The sequence below is a fragment of the Lemur catta genome, chromosome 9 (assembly GCF_020740605.2).
Source record: "Lemur catta isolate mLemCat1 chromosome 9, mLemCat1.pri, whole genome shotgun sequence".
Classification (NCBI taxonomy): domain Eukaryota; kingdom Metazoa; phylum Chordata; class Mammalia; order Primates; family Lemuridae; genus Lemur; species Lemur catta.
The window spans coordinates 85,662,760-85,679,229 of NC_059136.1; the positions used below are offsets into that span (position 1 = coordinate 85,662,760).

The 16,470-nt window shown below is 41.8% G+C and overlaps 1 protein-coding gene across 2 annotated transcripts in view; it reads right to left on the reverse strand.

The window, feature by feature from the left end:
• The window catches only part of TRIM55 (tripartite motif containing 55), a 42,894-nt gene extending 36,753 nt beyond the window's left edge, over window positions 1–6,141 (reverse strand). Inside the window, exons 1-2 of one of the 2 annotated variants that reach the window (XM_045560580.1) lie at window positions 5,606–6,141; window positions 4,888–5,060 (exon numbers count right to left, since the gene is read on the reverse strand). In XM_045560580.1, coding sequence (XP_045416536.1) covers window positions 4,888–5,060; window positions 5,606–5,773 — 341 coding nt within the window. In that variant the 5' untranslated portion in view covers window positions 5,774–6,141. The remainder of the gene's footprint in view (window positions 1–4,887; window positions 5,061–5,605) is intronic. The other variant, XM_045560579.1, reaches the window with a different exon arrangement.
• Between the last annotated feature and the right edge of the window lie 10,329 nt (window positions 6,142–16,470).

A 16,470-nucleotide genomic window follows, 5' to 3' on the forward strand; every position in this document is an offset into this window, starting at 1 on the left:
GTCCTATCTAAAGACTGAGGCTGTTAATGGTTTTCAGAACTGTTTTAGGAACTCCAATCCCAAAGCTTTCCTCATAGTCTCAAACCTATATTTATTTAGAAATATCTTAGATTTGGTGCTACATTTTGTTAGTTGTTCTAGAGATACATTGTTTTTAAACTTCAGGTTTTTATGGGCCATGAAATCAATTATTATGGGCTATGAAATCAATTTAGAGGGTCATGACCAGCATTGTTAGAATCAAAATAGAATAGAATAGCAAAAGTATAAGTGTGTATGTATATATTTGTATATCCATCCATATATGTAAATGGTCACTGGATCACAATGTACCACATACTTCTTACTGTGAATGGTGAATAAAAATGAACACCATTGATACTGATGCGTGGTACCATATATCTGCAGCACCAGAAAGAGAAAGTCAGAGAAGGTGCTGATGTATCTCACTACACCGCTAGGAAGAAGTCCAGTACTCAGGGTTGGGTTAAACGTTGAGGGAAGCCCTGGGTCTGATGAGGAAATTGCATGGACTTCCAGTTTCAAGACCCTGGAATCTGATTTTTACAAAAGGGATTTCCATCTGGTCTTGTAGCAATATGCTTTCCATGAAGTCTATGGTCGCCTGACTCGACCATATGCTTGGAACTCAGATAAGGCAAGTGAACTCCACAATTGAGAAAATTATCCCCCCTCTTAGGTCCAGATCTGTTTCCTCGACTAGAATGAGAGCTCTGTGAGGCACGGGCCATGGGGGTATCTTCTGTTTTCCTGGAGCCCCAGTACCCAGAACAGTGCCTTGCATAGAGGGGGGCTCAGCAAATACTTGCTGAATTAATAAGTGAGAAGGTGAAAGGGAAATTGCCCTGTTAATGGACAGTAGTCCCTGTGCTCTAACATAGCATCGCCCAGCTGGAGAGGGGGTGGGAAATACAGGGAAAGCCTAGGGTCACCTGGCACTCGGCAAAGGAAGAGACCAGACAACATCCTGAATACTCTGCTAATAAATGACAACTCCCTCTGGAGGCTTTCTAGAGATTAGGACTGGTAAATTGGTCTCTGCCTGGTCAAAGGCTTCTCCTCCTCGAAGCCCTTCCCTCCCGTGTATCTCCACCTTGTGACAGGTGCAGGTTAAACAAGAGTCTGGAGCACATCTACTGGAAAAGGCACGGCTGTGCTTCTGCAGCTCCTTCTCTCTAGACATTTCCTGAGGGCAGCCTGTGCCCCACATGCTGTTCTGATGTCAACAGCTGTGACTAGAGACAGTGTCATAGAGCACAGGCCTATGCAGTATATGCAAACATTGAAAGTGGGGAAACAGCCATAAGGCTCTATATTTAGTTTGTGATTCTTTTTGTCCCAATGGTACAATATGCACTGAGAACTATTTCCCATATTACTTATTGGGTTCTTCTTATTTCGTTTGCTACCTAGGCCCAGAGGCACCACCCACTTATAAATGAGTGTGTAATGAAAACCTCTGTACAACTGAAAACATATAACAGACTGGAGACAAATAATGGCATGTAGAATAAAGATGTAAAATACATATTTATGAAGTGAGAGTGGCCAAGCTCACAGCGGTGGTCAGGCCGGACTGAAGGATTCTGTAGCCTACCCTGTCTGGTCTCTGAGGTTGCCAGGACCACCCTAGGGTCTCCTGAAGGGTGAGCATCTGGTATTGGTCAGGTCGGACCTTAAAGCTTTATTCCAGCTCAGCTTCTCTGTGTGGTGGCCGTGTGGCCTTAGGCAAATTACTTAACCTCTTTTGGTCTCAATTTTTACTCACATCTAAAAATTGGACTCAGGGTCTTCTAATTAAATATAGCAGAATGAACATAGGCATTTATTTATTTATTTATGTTTTCTGCTGAAATCCCAGTAAAATGAGAGTAATGAAACAAAGAGGTATAAATCAGTGAGCACAAAAAGTAAGCAAGATGACAGCAGAGAGATAGCAACCAGATGTTGGAAATTAGGAACATCTGGATGATGTCTGCATCTCAGCTCTTCTAAGTGCCTGCAGGGAAGGAGCCTGCGAGAAGCAAGCTGACTTGAGCTGTAGAGCCCTGGAAAGGGTCTGGAACTGCAGGCGCCAGGTATCCTGAAGGCAGAAGTGTGGAAAGTGTGAAAAGAGGAGGACTTTGTGCACATTTTTAGGAGATTACTTGAGGATGTGCTCCATGAAAAGAAGAGAGTAAACCAACAAAGAGGGAAACCTGGGATCCAGGAAGCAAAGAGTTCAATCCAGGGGAGAGTAAAGGGAACTCCCAAGTCGAGGGCAAAGCCCAGCCATGTGAGGGCCCAGTCCTGATCATCTACTGTGGAAAGTCAATAGATAATGTCTCAAATTGAAAAATCAAGGAATGAGAGCATACCAGTAGCACATACATGTCGTCGGTGATAAATGGCAGAAAAACAACTAAAAGAATTAAAAGTGATTGACTCTGGGGAGTGACACTTGGAAGTGAAGAAAAAGTAGGCCTTGTAGTACTGTTTTAATTTTTTAAATTATATATTTTAATTATTTTGATTAAAATATTGAAAACCTTTAATAGGGTAATAATAATAATAATCACCACTTCACAGGATTGTGGTGAGAATTAAAGAATGCACATAAATCATGTGCAAAGCACCCTGAATAGTGTCTGACACATAGCACATAGTCATAGAGTAGTTTTACTTATTCTATTTTAAAGTTAATTATGACTATGTTAATTACTAATATTAGCCAAAATAGTGCCTTCTCTTGCCACCATCCCCACCCCACCCCCAAACTATGGCTAGTTCAGCACCATGCAGAATTCTAGATAAGAAAGCTACGTTTTATAGAGACCTATGGTCTCTAGCCTTTCTGTGGGAGGTCAGAGTTGACCAGTACTTCACAGTTCGTTGACACCCCCTCCCATTTTTGTTGCTGCCTCCAATGACCAGAGCTGAGCTCTTCTTACTCTGCATATCCAAGGTTATTCCAGGGTCTTCTAATAGACTCTGGGGCTCAGGGTTCTGATCTGATAAGGCTGCCAGCCTTCAGAGGACAACTGGGTTTATGCCCAGACATGTGGCTAAGCCCTCTGGGCAACTTGTGGTTTTGCTACCAAGTAAAACTGTTCCAAAGCCAAGTCTCAAGTTCAAGAAACAACAGCATAAGAATTTAAAAATCACAAAAACACTCCTGGTCCAATCAGCTATGCGCTGTATTGTTGGCAATTTGGTTCATTCCTTTTATGCAATTTGCTCTCCAGTCCCTGGGTACTATTTTTGGCAGCTACAACAAGCAGACTTATAGTTAAGGTAACAATGTGTCTTATAGTTTTACTAATGCTACAAAGTTCAACAACTCCTCTTCTCTGGATTTCATAACAAGTATTGTTATTTTTTCACATTTCAAGTTCCCACTGTGGCAAATGGCAAAACAGAAAATTATTGCGATAAATAGAACATGTAAGAATATTTGTGGTGTTACTTAATCAGCTGCCACCTATGGAGCAACTATTCTGTGCAAGGCACTGTACAAAGCACTGAAACAGTTGTTATATAAACTCCCTTAATAATTGGTTGGTTATTAATTGGCTGCTTAAATTTTTAAAGAGATAGTGGGTGTATTTGTATTTTAAAGTCATGAAATACAATGAGATAAGATCTGGAAAGTAACAACAACACTGGTACTTTCATTCTTGTCAAGAGACCTTGGAAGCAAGGGAAGCAGCTGGCTGCAATCTCTGCAATATGTCATCAGCAATTCTTTTTCTTCCCCAAACCAGTCTGTATCCTGGTACTATCTAATTTAGTTTTGGATCTTAAGCAGAAACTAATAGCCATAATAATTACAATAATTATGTTAGATTTATAGAACAGCTCTCCTTCCAAGAGTGCAAACCTCTTAAAGCCCTGCAGATGTTCCACAAATACATGTCCCCTAACAGAATCACAATGAGGCCATTTCTAGATGGTCTCAATGTGCTATCAAGCTTTGTGGACCGGACTGACCTGTACACAATTGAAAAAAGGGCTCTTCACACCGTGCCTTCTAGGAACAAACTCCACTGCGTTGTCTCTAGGAAAGGAATTCTATAGCCAATGTGGTTCATGATTAAGAAGCCTTTTTTATTTTTTAAATGAGTGGAGAGATATATATACATACACATATATATGTATGTATATATGTATATGTGTGCATATATATGCATATATATGTGTATGTATAGAGAGAGAGCATATCAGTCAAGTGAATGCTAAGACTATATGCAGTAAATAGAATCTAACAAATAGGGAAACATAATCTAAACTCCATCTTTTTTTTTTCCTCCAGTGCCTCTAAACTTCAAGTCCCTAAAGGCCAAGGCTATGCCTTGCTTTGCAACTTCCCATGGAGTCAATATGGTAACAAACTATGTTAGGGGATTTTGTTTTTATTATCATCCAGACAATTTTAAGACAAGACTGTCTGAACTAGGAACTGGGCTATTTTGGAAGATGCCAATTCCGATACTTAATTTTCTATTAAGTTTTATACTAGAATTTTTCTGCTTTGTAGGATCTGGAGCTACAAAGGACCCGTGAAGAGCAAAAATAACTAAAATGTCTGTCATACTAGTCTTTAAGGGAGGAGGGGCAGCATTATGCCTCTTTCAGCATCACCATCTGGAAGGGATTAGTGCTAATGAGTCGCGTCAGTCTTAAATTGATACAAAAGCATGGGCACCAGCTTCCTTCTCTCTTCCCATGAGCAACTCTCAGTCCCATTGGGAAGGACTGACTTGGAAAAGCATTTTCCTATAAAACAATCAGTCTGTGATTGGCAAACAAGCATTCAGTGTAGCAACTTATTAAAACAAACAAACAAAAACAAGCCTTGCATGGGTTTGACACACCGAAGAGGGTTACCTCGTGGACTCCTGTTTGTAGATGTCAATGATATTTTCCACCAGCAGGTTCCTCTGAAGTCCGTATACCCCATGTCTGTCCAAAACTACTTCATGTCTACAGGATGGGCAGCGGAATCGGCCCCCCGACGCCACAGTGGTGCCTCCTCTTGTGGGCAAGTACGGGTTAGAGGCCTGTTCTTGCCAAGCAGGGAAAGAGGAATTGAGTCATGCCTCAAGACAGCTTTTCTGAGACTTCTTTTCACTCTCTGGTACTACAAACAACATGAACTCCTATTTTAAGTTTGCTATAAGATAATCCTTCTGGGCCTTATCAGCAAGTGGTCCTGAAACACGGGCCAGCCATTACCCACAGTCATCCGCAATGTGCCATTGTCAGGATAAGGTGCTTTTCCAGCCAACGTTTTCATAACCAAAAGTTCCAGCCAGAAACTCCATACTAATGTCTTGGGCGGTAATTCATTTACAATTTTGAAACAGATTCAATGGTTTGGATTTTTTAAAAAACAAATGTGATTCTTAGCATTAAAATAGAACTAGATGTAGGAGTAAGGAGGAGCTGGATAGCAACGCACAAAGCAGATCATTAAAAGAAATTTGTTTTTCTTGAAAATAAATGCAGCCTTATAAAGTATTCTAGAGGAGTTCACCTCAGTGTTAAGCGCTTGATTCCAAGAGGAGGGAATGTTTTCCATTCCCCAAATTCCAAACAAACCTACCTGGAAAATATCACTGGCACATTTCCTACACAGGTTATGCTGACAAGGGAGAATGACCACGGGTTTTGTGAACATCTCTAAGCAGATGGGACAGATGAGTTGCTTCTCCAAGTTATCCATGGTCTGCTGCTCTTTGGAAAAAGACTTGTAATTCAAAGATGCGCTCATCTCCTGGCCGTCCCCGCGTGCACCGCCAGGGAAAGGGTGCTCCGAATGGCTCCTGCAAGTGTTTCCTGGAAATAATTCCGAGGATTGTGTGATCAAGTGTCCTTTACATTTCTCCCAGTGGAGGACATTGTTTCAGGCCCTGGTTCGGAGCGGGTGCTGGAGCTGTTTTTAGCAGCCTACGGTCACATGGCAGTGGGCTGACTTGTCCATATAAGCTAGTGACAGGAGGATGGATTCTGACAGCTGATGGAGAGCAAGAGTCAACATTCTTGCCCAAGGGAGGGAAGCGAGTGGGTGGGAAGGAGGATTACAAACCCCATTTAGACAGAGGTTGTGAGGACCGGGAGCTGACAGTTGTCAACAACAAATGCAAATGTGCATGCCTGGTCACGGAGCTGTGCCCTCTGTGAGCACTCAGTTAGACCTTGGTGACGGGCTTCTCCGGGAAGGGGCAGACTGCGGCCCGAGAGTCTGACTGTATAAAGAACACCGTTTCTGCCTCGAGAGTTTAGGGACCTAGTCACCAATCGTAGCATAACACCACCTTAGGTGAAAACAAACAAAACAGGCCTTGAAAATGGTTATCCTGACTTCACAAGGACAATCAGCAAAAAAGACGTCCTTCGTGTTACATATTTCATCTTTGCCAGGGTTGTGGTCTGGGGAAAATTCCAATTTAAGAGCTGAATTCAAATCATTTCAGCATAAAAGTGTACACACACACACACACACACACACACACACACACACACAAGTTCAAACACCAGTTGATGATCCAGTTATTTAAGAAAAAAAGTTATATCATAAAACTCTAGCAGGCCCTTTTCTCTTCCACGTTGCTTTCCTCCTCCCTGGGAAGGTTGGAACCTCTTTCATCCTGCAGCCCCCCCACCCCTCTACACACACCCAAATACAGAAAGAAAATTTGACAGTCTTTAAAAATCTAAACTTAGTTTGCAACAGTAATCAGTACTAAGGTAGCAACTGGCACAGGGAGGGGCAGGGGGGTGGTGGTGGCAGAGCTATTGTTTCATTTTGCCGCACATCGGGGGTCAGATAGGAGTGCCCTTAACAACTGCAGTGAGGATGGAGTCCTGCTTTCGTATCTGTTTTATCTGCCTCGGAAATACCTACACTCCTTTGTGTTTGCCCCTTCCTCCAAGGCGATTTTTTAAATGACAGTTTCCCTAGTCATTTTTTATATTCTTGGTCTGCTCTTAAGTCAGAAACATTAATTCTGACATTGGCCAGGATTTTGGGAAGCAACTGTTTAGCCAATGTATATTGTATTTAAAAATGTTAAATCAGATCAAAAATGAAAAAGAAATCCATGTCTATTTATCTGTGAATAATTTGCATTTTTATTTCTCGTTGACTTTTAAAAACTTTGGACAAGGAACATATTGTGTTAACATATCCCTGGTATAAAGTTAACTACCAGTAAAGGGTAGAGTGGTGTGACTGGTTATGTGTGATTTTAGTGTTGTTTGCACGGAGAGCTTATTAAGAATCTAATAAGATCTATTAAGTAATAATAGGTTATATGTATTCATAAACATTTCAGGGATCTTTGGAGAATTCTTTTATTCCTTTCAATATTTATTTAGCAATGACAGGGAAGAAGGGGACTGGTGAAAATTTTTACTGAGTTACTTGAGTTCATCTAGCCTAGGCATTTAAAAGTGTTTATCATTACATGGGCTATGGGAGGGAAATCTGAACACAATATGTGAGATATTTCCTAGGAAAGATGAAGTTTCTACTATGAAAGTAAAAGACTTTGCAATCTAAGGAAAAGCACTTGAACAAATAAAGTACATTGTAGCAGAGCCTGTTCTTACAGAAGGAATTCATTCCCTTAAGACACGTTCATTGAGAATTTATCATGTATGTTCATTGCACAAGGCTCTGGGAACTGAAAAATGAGCATTCATAGGTCATCACCCTCAAGGAGCTCAGCCCAATAGTGGAGGGAGATAAGACACATGTATACAGAACCATAGCACAAAACAAAATATGATCCAGACACCTAACGGGTCCCATAACTTTGACTCTAACTGTACAGAAGCAATGTATGTAACCAAAACTTTTGTACCTGCATAATATTCTGAAATTTTTAAAAAATTAATTTTTTTTAAAACTGTGATCTAGAGATGCAGAATTTCCAAGTGGGAAGACTCAGGAGGACTGCATGGTGGGGGAAGTGTTTGAGCTGCTGCACCGAGGAACTGGGATGGATGGATGTGCAGTTCAGTGGGGCAGAGCTGGGGCTCTCCAAGGGAAGGCGCAGAAGCAGGACACGCAGGCACAGGCGTGCCGGGGCTCTCAGAGCACAGGGAGGCTTGAGTTAGAGCGCAGGCACACTGCTGATGCATTGGCGGGCCAGGAATACTGGGCTAAAGAGTTTTTAACACGTAATAAATTAGGCAAGAGGATGTCATTAAGTTTCTCACAGGGACATTTCCGTAAGAGCAGTGGTTGGTTAGATTGATCTCACAGTGGTGATTGGGGCAGTTCGTCACAAAGGTGACCTGGCTAATGTCCAGATCGGAGCCTGTTGCCCATAGTTCAAGTGACAGGTCATGAAGCCCTGGCACTGGCGATGGCAGTGGGGAAGGAAAGGAGGAAATGGACTCTGGGGCAGCTATGAAAGTGGAAGCCACGGGGATGACTCAGATGCCTGAGTCTGACCAACATGATGTGGTGAGAGGCTGCAGAGTGAGTCAGAGACAGGCTTCTCTCTGGCTTCGGTGTCTACCTCGCTTAGTGGTCTGGGGACAATGACCTCACCTAGCAGGATTTCAGTTCTTTCATCTATGAGTAAATGAGGTTCATAACCTCACTTAGCAGTATTTTTAGGAAAAAAATCTCTGAAACAGTATTAATTTTGGAGTAGAAAATTCCCAGTTGGATTATTTGATGTACAGTTGATCTTTAGCCTTCTCTTTCTTTATTCTCTCTGTTCCTTCTTGCTCTCTGTCTTTCACTTTTTCTTAGAACTGTCGGGGAGGGCTGTGCAGGAAACTAGCACAAATCCCGCAAGAATAAGAGCCAAGCTGATGAACAGCATCCACCTTCCCTCTTCATCCTCTTTTCTCCACTCCTTGCTACCCCTGTTCTCAGAGACCCACCACCTATGGGTGGGGGTGGCAGCTGGGAGAGGGACATAGGCAGAGTGCTCTGCTCTAGGGAGGAACTAGATTTTAGTCTACTCCCAAATTGTTTACAGAGTCCAGGAGGTAGGAAAAATGCTAGAATTGAATCAGAATCTAAGTCATCTTCAAGGCTCTGGAATTTGGTGTGGACTTGAGTCTCCACAGAGACGTGAAAACCAGCTGTTAAAAAAAAAAACTTTAGACAAATTAAATTTAACAGAGTTTAATTGAGCAAATTGGACAGCCCCCCTCCATACCCCCAGAACAAGAAGTGATTCAGAGTGACTCCAGGGCTGCCTCAGGGCCAGATAACATTTATGGACAGAAAAAGGAAAGAGACATGTAGAAAAGGAAGGTGAGGTCTAGAAGCTGGATTGGTTACAGCTGGACGTTGGGCGTATTTGAACCTGGTTTGAACAGTTGGCCGTCTGTGATTGGCTGAGACTGGATCATTTGTTACAAGAGTAGGTTACAGTCTATTTACACCTCCAGTTAGGTGATGGTTCATTATGTACATAGATACCTTTAGGCCAAATTTAAAATACGTAAGGAGGCAGCTTTAGGCTAAACTTAACACAGCTTAATCTCCTACAGAGGGGTGCACAGCCTCCCCTTCTCCATCCCCTGCCCTCGCCACACACATAGGACAGGGGCTGGAAACCACCGGGAGTGATTACACAGGGAGCTGCCTTGGTCGGAAGCCCTAGTTGTCCCACATTTCTGAGTCCCACCAGCCTGGAAAAAGAGTATGTTTAGACACATTGAGAAACTGAAGCGAAATCAGCACCACTCTCTCCTCCTCTAGCAGTTTCCCGATATTTCCCAGAAAAGTCTGGGGAAATGAGGTGGGTCCCTAGGAAACTGAGTATGCACCCAACAGTGGATTTGGCACTAAGGGGTGACAACAAACAGAGAGGGCTTTTGACCTCTTTAAACCTCTAGCTGCCAGGCCAATTGGAACCAGGCTTCAGGGGCCAGGGAAGGGGAATAAAACGTAGGCCTGCAAGGCAATTCTGACAGCAGCAGCCTGGAGTTAGGCCAAACTTCACAAGTTAAGGGCACAGTCCTCCGTAGGGCTTTCCTCACTGCAAGACACCAGCAGCAAACGCAGGGGTTCCTAGGCCTGCACTTCTGACCAACTGGTTACAAAGTTGAGGGTTCCCACTACCCCCTCAGTTTGATAATTTGCTAGAAGGAGTCACAGAACTCAGGAAAGCATATTTATGATTATAACTTTATTAGAGCAAAAAAGAATACAAATTAGGCCCAGGCTAACAAAGGATTGCACAGGGATAGGTTGGGGGTGGGTGTCCCAAATGTGAGCTTCCACGTCCTTTCCCAGTGGGGTCAGGATTCATCACTCTCCTGGCACATCGAAGCATGGCAATGCACACAGAGTGTTGTTATCTGGGAAAGCTCACCCGAGCTTCTGTGTCCAGAGTTTTTATCAGGGCTTCATTACATAGGCATAATAGATTACATCATTAGCCATGTGATGGAACTCTACCTTCAGTCCCCCTTGCCTCCCCTGAGGTTAGGCTGATGCCATGTCAGCTCAGTGCCCCAGCATTTTCATCACATGGTTGGTCTTCCTGGTGTGGCCGACCCGCATCCCGAGTTATCTCATTAGCATACTATCAGGGCCCACAATGAACAACAAAGACACACCTATCACTCAGGAAATTCTAAGGATTTAGAGGCTCCCTCCCCAGGAATTTGGGACAAAGGCCAGCCAAATTCTTTAATATACAATAAGACCTCAGTGAGTCTTTCATCTCAGAAAAGGAGAAAAGGGGATGCTAAAATTACTTTTACTATTATACCACCACAGCCAATATAATAAATATATACTGAGTACCTGGCATTGCATGTAATATCTCCCTGTATTAGGTATTATTATCTCCATTGAGCCAACTGTGGCTGAGCGAAGTTCTGTGACACAAATCAAAGACATATCTTTTGACTTCAGAGCCCATGACCTCACCTACTAAGCTCCACCATACCCACAGAAGGGCACTGCCCATTAGAGTTTTCTCCAGTGATGGGTATGTTCTATCTCTGTAGTGTTCAACCTCTGGCCACCTGTGGCTACTTAGTGCCTGGAATGTGTATAGTGCAATTCTGGAATTAGATTTTAAACTTCATTTAATTTAAATTTAAATGGAAATGGCCACATTATGTGGTGGTTACCATATTGGACAATCAGCCCTAGGACCTGAGATACAAACAAATCTTGGGGGGAAATTAAAATGCATATGAAGCATTCTTCAGCTGGAACTGGGTCACCTCTTTGGTGGATTTTGTACTCTCTGGTTGGGTGACGTGAATCCCCGCTGGCCCCAGAATGGTTACAAGCGCAACCCCAACTCTTGTCGGAGCATTCCAGGAATAGGAGGCATTAGGAGAGTCCCAGGGAGTCAGTGTTAGGAGTGCTCCCTTTCCTGAGGATTCCACAACATCTTTGGCATTTCATTTACCCTTGTTCTCTTTGTGTCTTTAGCACGGATAATAACAAGTCCAGGTAATTGAAAATAATCCAGGCTTAGTTTAAGGAACTATTTGTTCATCAAACAAAATAAAGGACTTCTGGTCAAATGGAGGGTGGAGCAAAAGGCAAATAAAAAACAGGGCTTAAAGCAAAGCAGACGGCAGACAGAGTGCAGCTCGGGTGAAAGAAAACAGAAGGAACTGGGAGATTGATTTTGCTTCTGGCTCTACCTCTAAGGTAGGGAAAAAGGAGAATTCTTGCTTTCTTATGCCCAGTGGAAGTAAGAAAGTTGGTGGCTGATTAAATAATTAAAACAGAGAAAGAACAGCAGATGATGTGCATGTGGAAGCAGAGAGTTGGGGACTGCTGAAGAAGAAGAGTTAGTTCGACTGGAAAATGAGGGCATGAGTGGAACAAGACTCCAGCAGCAGTTAAATCTGAAAATTGTTTTAATCCCATTCCAGAACAAAGGCCAACACCTAGTCTTGTGCAGACCAAATCCTCTTAAACTAAGACAATGATATTGTTAATTCTTCCCTGCAATGTCCATCCATCCACCCATCCACCCATCCACCCACCCGTTTTTTAGTGAGAACACCATACATGACCAGTGGAGAGAAGGCTGCACTTCGTTTGGGATTTAGATGAGCTGGTATTCCAAGCATCAGCCTCTATTTATCAGTCCTGCCAGATATGACCCATCTGACCCTAAGAGGCATATATGGGGATATCATGTTATTTCCTTTCGTATCGTGGAGCTCAGGGTGTGAGCCAAAAAAAGCACTTTCTGTTACTTGGCTTAGGAATTTGCCTCTATATAATACCTTTAAAAGTTACTCTAAAAAATACAGTCTAGAACTCTCTTTCCAGTAAAAGAATTCTTGACATCTTCTTATGCTAAGGACTTGACTCATGACATCTACAAAATATTTAACATTTTCCTTCTGTCTACATTGTCAGCCTTTTCAATTTAGCTGTCTGTCTGGTAATAGGCAGCTAGGATGTGTGATTTTAAAATTTATAAAGAAAAGAAACATTTTCCAAATCTAAAATCAAAAAGAAATGAACTAAGTTGAAAAGCACTTCACAGAAGCTAACACTATGGCATTTCTTTCATTAGATAGTTTGCAAACTTCTAATTGAGAGCTCTTTTCCATCTTGATAATTACTCCTCCTTCAAATCTGTTGTTTATAGATTTTATTTCATCATAAAGATCTCTGAGGAAATGTTAGAAAACTAACATATTTTACTTTTCTCTGAACATTTCTTGGCATAATTCACGTGCCAGAAGTAAGTAGTGATAGTCCCAAAAAGGAGCAAATACTTTTGCCCAAGGTCTTCCCAATGGCCCATGTCTGAACTCCTCACCTGGGCTCCATCCTCACCACACATACCATCCCCCACCTCCCCTCTGTCCCGGCGTCCTAACTGATTTCCCTGAATTCACTCTTCTCACACATCACTCCTTATTTAAATCCCACTAATGGTCACACTGCCCCTAGGATAAAGACAATTAATCCTTACTGTGGTCCCTAAGGCCTGAAGCGGTCTGGCCCCTGTCTGTCTCTCTGACCTGGTGAGCTGGTGTTCCAAGCACCAGGCTGTGTGCAAAGAAACAAGATGTGAGCGACAGATATGAGGCATAGATATGATTTTAAAATTTCCTAGTAGCTACACTTAAAAAATCTAAAAAGAAGCAAATACATCAATTTTATTAATATATTTTTAACCTCAAAACACATAAAATATTATCATTTCAACATGTAATCTATATTTTTAAAAATGAGATAGGTGTGAATGGAGACAGTTTTACTTCTTCCTTTCCAATCTGGAGGACTTTTACTTCATTTTTCTTGCCTTATTGCACTTATTATAGCTGAAAACCCAGAATGGACATTTGTGCCTTGTTTCTGATCTTAGGAGGAAAGAATTTAGTCTTTTACTGTTAAATATAATGTAAGCTATCTGGTTTTTGTTGATGCCCTTTATCAGATTGAAGAAGTTTCTCTCCCTTCCAAATTGCTGACAGTTTTTTACAATCAGAAATGGATGTTGAATTTGTTTAAGTTCTTTTTCTGCAACTACTGGAATGATTATAAGATTTTTCGTCTTAGTCTATTTGATGTTATGAATTACATTGCTTTTTGGATCTTGAACCAGTTTTGTATTCCTGGGATAAATGCCACTTGGTCATGATGTATTTTCCTTTTTATGTATTGTTGGATTTAATTGGCTAAAATTTGGTTGAGAATGTTTGCATCTATGTTCATAAGCCATATTGGTCTGTAGTTTTCTTTTCCTGTAATTTCTTTACCAGGTTTTGGATATCAGGATCATATTGACTTCATAGAATGAGTTGGGAAGTACTCCCACTTCTTCAATATTTTGGAGGGTTTTTTTTTATAATTGGTATTTTTTTCTTCTTTAAATATTTGGTAAAATGCTCCCATCCGCAACTCACTGGGTAGTGAAGGCCTTGGTGCCCTGCACCCATGATTAACCCATGACAGACAGAATGCTCTCTTGGACTGAGCCCTCTCTCATTCCGGAGAGGCCAGGAATGCTAGGTGGGGAGGAATTGACATTCCAGAGCCTAGGCCAGATTGGGACCACTGAAGCCAGCAGGGTCTGGTGTTTTCTTTATGAGAGAAATAAATGAGTTAAGACATGTAAAGTACCTAGAACTGTGCTTGGCTTATAGGAAGTGCTAAATAAATGTTAGCTGTTAATTTTTAAGAGTCATCTATATTTCCAATTAAAAAATAATAATTTCTTACTTCAGAAAACCTAGAAAATAGTTTAGAATTTTAAGAAAAAAAAATCACAATAATCCTACTATCCCAAGGTCAGTACTGTTAACATTTTAATGCATTTTCCCAGTCTTTTCTGTAGATAATTCATGCTTGTTTACATTGTTATTGTTTATATTGCTCTGTACCTACTTTGCTTAGAACTTGATTATTAACATTACCCATGTCAATATAAGTTATTAATAAATATAATTTCAAAGTCTATATATATTCCATTGTATGGTCATACCATAATGTATTTAACCATCATTTTGTATTTTCAGGGTTGTTCTTTCTACTTTCCCTACACAGTAGATCCAAGTACCTCTTTCCTGCACTTCCATATGTATCTATATAAACACACATGCAAATCCTCAGAATAATTCCCTAGGCCTTCACTTGATGTATGGTATGTTTACCAGGCCTCTAGGTGCTGAATGTGCCCCAATCTCTGCAGTTTGTCCAGAAAATGACACTTTATGTTTATGTCCCTCCCTCTCTTCCTTTCTTTCTTTCCTTCCATGCTGATGACAGCTAATGTTTATTGTGTGTTTACTATGTGCCAGGTACTGTACTAAGGGCTTTACACGTTATAGCTTAATTAAAAGTAGGTACCATTATTATTATCCCTATTTACAAATGAAGAAATTGAAGCCCCAAGATGTCAAGATGTCAAGTGACCTGCCCAAGGTCATACAGCTAGGAAGTGGAAAACCACGAAAGGCCACCAGGTTTCCCAGCCCTCCTGACTAGCCACTAAACAATACTGCCTCCTGATTTAGACCTTTGAACTTTTTATGTGAATTCCTTCCCTGCCTGGGTAGCTGACCCTCAGATGTTGTTTCAGTTCTGGCCTAGGCCACCCCCCCCAAACATGTGTTCTCCCCTGTGCTTTGGGGTGCATTTCTTCCTATTCCTTTGACTTATTATTCATTTCTTGCTTTTTTGGTCTGCCAGCACCTCCCCTCAGCCAGCTAGAACACCCATAATCCCAAACTAGTAATTGGGACATATCTGACTAAAGGATTCTTTCTCTTACTTTAAAAATTTGTTTTTATGAACATCATGATGTTATATTTTCAGTGACTCACCATATATTCAATTAAAAGACTACTGAAAATAATCAAATGAGGTAAAAATGGAGACCACCCTAGAAAATGAAAGATACAGCAATAAACCACAGCAGGTTGTACACACTGGTAACAAAAGTGTACAGGTTGCCTAGGACCTTAAAATGAACAAAAGATAAAGAAATATGATTTATTTTTATTTTTTTATTTCAGCATATTATGGGGGGTACAAAAGTTTAGGTTACGTATATTGCCCTTACCCGACCCCCCCTTCAGAGCTTCAAGCATGTCCATTCCCCAGACGGTGCGCATCACACTCATTATGTGTGTATACATCCGTCCCCTCCCCCCCACATCTGCCCGACACCCGATCAGTGTTATTCCTAAATGTGCTCTTAGGTGATGATCAGTGAAACCAATTTGATGGTGAGTACATGTGGTGCTTATTTTTCCATTCTTGGGATACTTCACTTAGTAGAATGGGTTCCAGCTCTATCCAGGAAAATACAAGAGGTGCTATATCACCACTGTTTCTTATGGCTGAGTAGTACTCATGGTATACAAGAAATATGATTTATTTATTGCAATCTTCAAAAAGGATAATACAGTATTTCTGCCTTTGGAAGATTTGTGTTTCGTCCGGTGAGAACTGCAGGATGACTTCAATAGCTTTTTTTGTGGCTGTATTCTAGAAGAGTAGGAGAGGCCAAATTTATTTCCGGAAAAGTCTTTGTGCGTGTTCTGTTTAATCTCTGAATATTTCTCAGAGTGTGTGTATGTGTGTTTGTTTTGCTTGTTTGGTTTTGTCTTGTCTTCGTTTAACAAAACTGTGCTCGAGGGCTGCCCTAGATGGAACACTTTTTTCCCCTCCCAAATCGTTCTCGCCCCCCAGCGCGCCTCTAGGTGACTCTGCACAGTTACTCCCGGGAGGACGGCGGCACTGGAACCCCGTCCCGCAGCAGGCCCCGGGCCAGGGCCTTTCTCCACGGCCTCGCCTCTCCCTCGTGTGCCTTTTCGTATCTGCCTGGGATCTGCCCCGAGCCGGGCACCTCGCCGTGCGGAGTTGAGACGCAGCGCAACAGTCTCGCTTCCCAGGCTTAGCAAACTTTTAAAATAATAAGCGTCCGTTTCCAATTTCTCTGTTTCTTGTATTTTTCCATCTGTGAGTCCCCCCCGAACTATGGGCAGCTTAAC